The sequence below is a fragment of the Oreochromis aureus genome, linkage group 3 (assembly GCF_013358895.1).
Source record: "Oreochromis aureus strain Israel breed Guangdong linkage group 3, ZZ_aureus, whole genome shotgun sequence".
NCBI classification, from domain to species: Eukaryota; Metazoa; Chordata; class Actinopteri; order Cichliformes; family Cichlidae; genus Oreochromis; species Oreochromis aureus.
Genome location: NC_052944.1, coordinates 103,706,789 through 103,713,859, shown reverse-complemented (window position 1 = coordinate 103,713,859; position 7,071 = coordinate 103,706,789). Strand labels below are relative to the sequence as shown.

The 7,071-nt window shown below is 41.0% G+C and overlaps 1 protein-coding gene across 1 annotated transcript; it reads right to left on the bottom strand.

The window, feature by feature from the left end:
* Nucleotides 1-882: 882 nt before the first annotated feature.
* LOC120438629 (macrophage mannose receptor 1-like) lies at nucleotides 883-5,852 on the bottom strand. Its single transcript, XM_039609053.1, has 5 exons — nucleotides 5,781-5,852; nucleotides 5,524-5,625; nucleotides 4,958-5,335; nucleotides 1,909-2,274; nucleotides 883-1,609 (listed from the first exon to the last, which is right to left on the bottom strand). Exons 1-5 carry the CDS (start codon nucleotides 5,839-5,841, stop codon nucleotides 1,263-1,265), a joined length of 1,254 nt encoding a protein of 417 aa, XP_039464987.1. The 5' UTR covers nucleotides 5,842-5,852; the 3' UTR covers nucleotides 883-1,262.
* Between the last annotated feature and the right edge of the window lie 1,219 nt (nucleotides 5,853-7,071).

Below are 7,071 nucleotides of genomic sequence, written 5' to 3'. Positions count from 1 at the left end.
GTTAAATGAAGGAGTATAAGTCATGTAGATTATTACATTTACACAGTGGTTTATTTGGCTTCATGAACAAACATGATCAGATTATAGAGCTCATATGGACTGGACTGGACTCATAACTCAGACGCCCTCTACAGGAAAGGGCAGAGCAGGCTGTACCTGCTGCGGAGACTCAGGTCGTTTGGAGTGGAGGGCCCGCTCCTGAAGACCTTCTATGACTCTGTGGTGGCCTCAGCCATCTTTTATGGTGTGGTCTGCTGGGGAGGCAGCATCTCTGCTGGGGACAGGAAGAGACTGAACAGGCTGATCCGAAGGGCCAGCTCTGTTCTAGGATGCCCTCTGGACCCAGTGGAGGTGGTGAGTGACAGGAGAATGGGGGCTAAGCTGTCATCCCTGTTGGACAACATCTCCCACCCTATGCATGAGACTGTGACAGCACTGAGCAGCTCCTTCAGTGGGAGACTCGGCACCCACGGTGTGTGGGACGGAGAGATTTCGCAGGTCTTTCCTCCCCACTGCTGTCAGACTCCACAATAAAGCATTTAACTGATCAATCACACACATCCACAAATGTGCAATAACACAATGTGCAATAATCTTTCTGGCAACCGTTGTATTTTTCACTCTGTTGTATATAACATTTGTATTCTATTTTTATCCTATTGTATATTTTACTCTATTTATTCTACTGTATATATTATTCTATTTTTATTCTATTCTGTACAGTTGTGTACTGTATTTATTCTTTTTTATTTTTTTTATTCTAATTGTCCTTCATAACTTTTGCACTGTCCACTTCCTGCTGTGACAAAACAAATTTCCCACGTGTGGGACTAATAAAGGTTATCTTATCTTATCTTATCTTATGGAGTCATGACACAAACATGGTTTTACCTGCTTTTAGTGACAGGCTTTGTAATTCAAGCTGAGGATACAAAGGTGTGATACAAAGATTTACAGCACATGAAGCAGAAACATTCAAACCATCAACATATCTGAACTCAATCAAAACAAATATCCTGCTACAGTTTAATAATGAACCAATCCAGCAACAATGAAGGAAGAAACCAAGATGTTCCTGACTCTGGTAAAGGAGAGGAAATGAAACACAGACTGCTCTCTGCACATATCTAACCTGCAGGTAATAATCTGTTGGTCATTTTTCTCCCATTTCAAACCCAGAGACTGTAAACACTGAGCAGAAACACAGAGTTCACCCCAGAAAATCTACATGTGCAGCTAAGAAGTGACTTTAGTTTTAAACCTCAGTGTTTTATACAAATAAAATTAAATGTCTCATTTTCCCTCTGACTGACCCACTCGTGCTGCCCTCCTGTGGTCATGGCTGCAGACATGTCACAGTCTTCAGTCCTTCCCCCTGAAGCCCACCTCTCATAGCACACTACATAATCAGTGACCCAAAGCCACAAACGTGCAGCGCAGCCGTAGCGCAGTCCCAGCCAGACGAAAGGAGTCGAGGCGTTTTTGGCTCTTTCCTGGACCCATCCCTGCTCCGCAGGGTTGCTGATTGAAACCAGGTCATCGTGTTTCTGTCTGCAGTAATTCAAGGCTTCCTCCCAGGTTTTGTTTTCCCTGATCAGAATCAGTTTATCTGCCATAAAAATCAGAGAAAACATTAAATCAGTTAAATCTGAACTTCAAGTCTCTGAAATGTTTTATTTTGTTCTTCCAGTGAAACTGGACCAAACATCCAGTGATTCTTCAGATGAATCAGTCGCTCTACAGAGAAATCTCTGTTCCAACCATCAGCTAAACATCTTCACCTGTGACAGAAGTTCAACATACATGCAGAAATAAGTGGCTGAAGAAACAAACTGACCTAAATCCTCTCAGTGATTCCAGCTGTTCATCTATTGGACAAACAGCTGAGATAAATCTGTGTAAACTCACCATCATAGCAGAAGAAAGGCTTTCTTTGGTCACATCCAGCAGAGCTCCATCTTCCTGATCTCTCTAACAGAGTCGTAGCACATGTCCTGTTGTTTAGTCCATCATTAAATGAGTCCATGTCCCAGTATCTGAAAGAGAAGTTACTCCCATCTGACCACCGCCAGCTGTCTCTGAACAGGCCGATCCACAAGTTCATTGTAGAGCCTGTAGAGCCTTTAGAGTTCAGCAGCTTCTTAAACTCTTCACTGTATATCTGATCGAGTCCACTGGCCAGGTCGGTGTGATGCTGTCTGCAGTAGCTCTGAGCCTGAGTCCAGGTCAAAGACGTCTTAATCAAATGAAAGGTTTTGTTGTTTTTCATCATTTCTGTAAACAGAAGAACAAAAAAAACATCTTTATCAACTAATTTGTCTTTTTCTTTCTCAGCAAAAACAAACATTTTCTTGTCTCTATATCTATTCAAACTTTCTTATCTTGTAACAGTTTTTATTCATTATTAGGAAAAGCATAAAAACATAACAAAACAGACAAACAAGAAATGAAAAAACACACCCAAAGGAAATCCCATACATTAAAGTCATTACATACCTTTACAAATGAAATTGAGTTTGCATTCCCAAAAGTAATGAAAAAAAGTTTCTTTCTGACATTGACTACAGAAGGGGGAAAATATGAGGTGTGATCTTATGCAAAACATTAGGAGCTATGCATAGGCAGTGTAGGATTTTGTATTGGGTTTCTCTCAAGTGGTTGCAAGTAAAAGTGGATCTAATGTTAAATGGATCTAAAGGATCTAACTTATGTTAATGACTGCTTTCCACTCTTCTTCGGTATAATAAATATTAAGATCTCTCTCCCATTTATAAATAGCGCTCAGTGTGCTGCTACTGACAGTATATAGAAGAGAATAAAAAGCAGAAATGAAATGAGTTCTCTCTTTTCACTTAATAAGAAATGTCTCCATATCATCATATAAAATGATTTTTGAACACTGTGGAGTTTTGGAATGAACAAAATTACGAAGCTGGAGAAAGCCAAAAAAATTGTCTGTAGGAATGTTAAAATCTGACTGCAATTGCAAAAAGTTCATTAGTTTGTTGTTTTGAAGCGTAACAGTGGTCATGTGCGCATCATGCAGAGGGAGAGTGAGAGGCGAAAGCCAGCAGAGCATGGCAAGGCGGTCGTGGCTCAAGAGTTGGCAGTTCATCTTGTAATCGGAAGGTTGTCGGTTCGAGACCCGGCTCGGACAGTCTCGGTCGCTGTGTCTTTGGGCGAGACACTTCACCTACTGGTGTTGGCCAGCCTCGCTTCTGTCAGTCTGTCCCAGGGCAGCTGTGGCTACAATTGTAGCTGCCTCCACCAGTGTGTGTGAATGACTAGTGGAATTGTAAAGTGCTTTGAGGGTCCCGAAAAGCGGTATATAAATGCAATCCATTATCATTATTAGTTGTAACGCGTGATTACGTGTGCGTTAATGAACCTGTAAGTGTTACTACCTTTGACAAGTTAACTGGTATGATAATAGCTATAGTCGTTTGTGCCCGTTAAAGCTATTTAGCCAACTTATGGTTTTACACTGAGTAAAATATTGTTGTGTCTGAGTAGATGATGTGTTATGATTGTTGCTTAGTTATCTTTGGCCCTACTACTTATAGAATTACCTGTTTCTGTTTCCAGACAACCATGCATATAGTCACATATACTGCATCTGCTACAACTATATAACTAAATTCACATCTGGCTGCATCACATTTGGTTTAAACATGTTAAGCTCTGATGTAACCAATTCCTCTATGGAGCTTAATTAAAGTCCTGCACTGCAGTCTTTCAGACCGAAGACTTAGGCCAGACTTGTATACCACTTCCAGTATATATATTCTACACCACGCATCGAGCATACTGCGAGACATTCCTGGAACAAAGTCTTTGTTTCTCAATAAAGAGGTCACGAATGAAGTGAAGTCTTCTCTACCCAACCTTTTACGCATTTCCATCCAAACCCTTATTGTATTATAACAAATTGGGAAGATTCTTAATCTCAGTTTTTATTTTTTTTGTCACAAACAGCTAAGCTCCAAAGGGAAGAAGGTGAAGTAGACCAAGAGTCTAGGTTGGAATGAGAATTTAGATAAGCATGTAGCCACTCCCATAAAACACAGCCATGACATGCCCAATTATAAAAACTTTAATTTGGTAACCCTAAACCTCCCCTATCTGTAGGCAGCTGTAAAATTCTAATTCCTAATCTAGGTTTCTTGCCACACCAGAAACATTTTAAAAGACTTCTTCTATATCACAAGAAACTTTCTGGGTTATCCATAGAGGTAACATTTGTAGGGGATATAATAAACGCGAGACAATATTCATTTTAATTAGGCTCAAACGTCCCATAAGAGAAAGAGGCAATTTTTGCCATCTAACTAAATCTTTTTTAATTTTAATTTAATTTTTTTTAAACTGGTGATAAGTTCAGTTTACATAAGTCTTTAAGAACTGGTGGAATGTTTAGTCCAAGGTATGTGAAGCCACTGGGGCACCATTGAAAGGGATTAGAAATATCTGGCAAAGAGTTAATCTGGTCACCCAGTGGCAAGACTTCTGATTTCCCAAAATTAATTAATTATTAATTAATTCTGTAACCAGAGAATGAGCTGAACTCATGTATAATGGACATAATGGCCGGTACTGATAGTTCTGGTTTTGAACAGAACAACAGAATATCATCAGCAATGCTATCTTATGATTTGTTTCACCCGCTGTTGTACCGTGCACATCTTGGTGCTGGCGAATGGCCTCAGCTAGAGGTTCAAGTGCTAATGCAAAGAGGAGAGGGGACAGAGGACAGCCCTGCCTCGTAGCTCTTTGCAGTGGAAACACTGATGATTGTACATCATTAGTTATGACACAAGTTCTGGAAGTTTGTGGATAGCTAATTTGTCTCATTCTTCAAATTGTCTCTTTCAGGAACATATGATACAACACAGATTATAAACTAAATTATAACATTATTAAATATTGTATTATTACATTACTGTCCACATATTCTCACCGTTATAGCAGATGAACTGAGATGTGTCAGTACATGGATAATCAGCCCATTTGTCTTCTATCATCACACAGTTCTCAGGGATGCCACCATAATCATTTGGTTCTCCAGCTCCCCAACAGGTCTTATTTTCAGTGTATTCCTCCCCCGGCAGAGACCAGTGCCACCTCCTGTTGGCTCCTCCTGTGATGTTGTACAGTCCAATCCAGGCTTCTGTTTGACTCTGTGCAGAGACTTGAAGTCTTCTCATGTCTGTCAGGTCAAACACTTTGGCCAGGTCTGTGTAGTTCTCTCTGCAGTATGCCCGTGCTTCATCCCAGCTCATCTGTTCTTTAATAAAGTGGTACTCATACAGCTGACATGTGATGAAGACACACTGACCTAAAACAGAAGAAATACTGTTGAATATCTGCTGATACAAGCAGGAAACTCATGTTCCCATCAAACTGTCCAGTTTACAGGTGAATCCTTGATTTTCTCAGTCAGAGTTCATTTGTTTAATGAGTCCTGATCAAACTAAAGGATTTTAGGTGGAAACAATCAGGAGCCCTGGTAAAATGATCACTCACCCATCAGAAGAAGCAGAAACAGACTCCACTGCATCGTCGCTCTGTCACAGGAAAATGACTTTTCTTTCATTTGGAGGAAACAATGAATCCAGCAGCTCTTCACTGTTTGATGGACACGCAGCACTTTATATTAAACACAGATATCTAGTTTATCACACACTGCTGTAAGAAATATATGATTATTCTTAATAAATGATCATCTGTTTAAAATTGACCATGAAGAAAAAGCAATAGTTCAAATGTGGTCCACACAGCACCTCTGTACACAGACATGAAATGAGCCTGCAGGTTTGAATCTGGTTCTTCTCTGGTGTTCATGCAGACAGCTCTGCAGTGAATAACCATCTGTACTAACACACACTCTCTTTGTACTCAGTATTTCAATATTAAGATACAGACTTCCCCTCTGACGCAAAGTCACAGTGTAGATATCAGTTATGAAAGGACTTTTATGTTTAGATTTCACCATTTAAAAGGAAAAAAATGAATGCCTAACAAGCAGAAACAGGAAGTGTGATTATGTCTAAATATAACTTTTTACTGTTCGTTCAGCATTTTTATATGTGATGCTGGTGCAGGAGAGAGCTGTAACAGCAGCCCGTTCAGTGAACACCACTCATATTAAAGTGTATTATAGTTATTTATTCTAGCCTAATGTTTTATAATACTGTTCAATATTTCAGATGTTCTTTTATTTTATTATCATCTAATTGTTTCTTATAGTATTCCTTCTTACTACACATGAAGCTACTCACGCAGAGGAGAACGGCTGCTGCTGCCATCATCATGCTCATCATTTCTGCTACACTGACAGGGCTAGGGGCCAGGACTCTACTCTTCGGGTTTTTGGGGGATGTTGCTAACTCCGAGTCCGATAACAGGCACCACACCCGCAGTAGATGTGCACGGTGTGAGGTCTCGCAGCAAGCTATCAAACACGGCGCATTTCTCGGTTTTAAAAAAAAAAACCGCTATGCGTCGCCAAGTGTTTCATCAGATTCGAGGTGTTACCTCCTTTGACAGTATCACAGTATCAGCTTAAAGCACTTGTTGCAGGCTGCTGAGTTTGCATCTTTTGCTGTGAAGTACAGCCAGACTTTTGACCGCTTCGCCTTGGGCATTTTTAATGTGTAGCTCTGCTCTAAAAGAACGTACGTACCTGGCCCCGCCTACTATCCTCGGAAACGTAAAATGATTGTGTTGCGGGAATTGCCGTCTTGTGTGTGGCTGGGTGCAGTGAGGAGTGTATGTGATGTGTGTGTGAGCATGCACGTGAAGGAAACGCGGGGAGCGGAAAAGAAAAAGAGAGAGAGAGTGTGACACGGGTAGAGAGGGCGACCGGGAGTAGCGTTCTAACGGGCTACAGCCTATGCAGTGTACCTGGAAGTGTGCAGCGCTGTTATTAAAGCCTCATCTCTTCAGTACTTTTCAGTGTCTCGGCTGATTTCTGCCTGCCTCACTACTCCACAAAGTGAAGGGAGTTAACCCCGAAGGAGGACAAACTTCGGCCCTGGAGGAAGCATCTCCCCTCGCGTCTCCCGACCACGG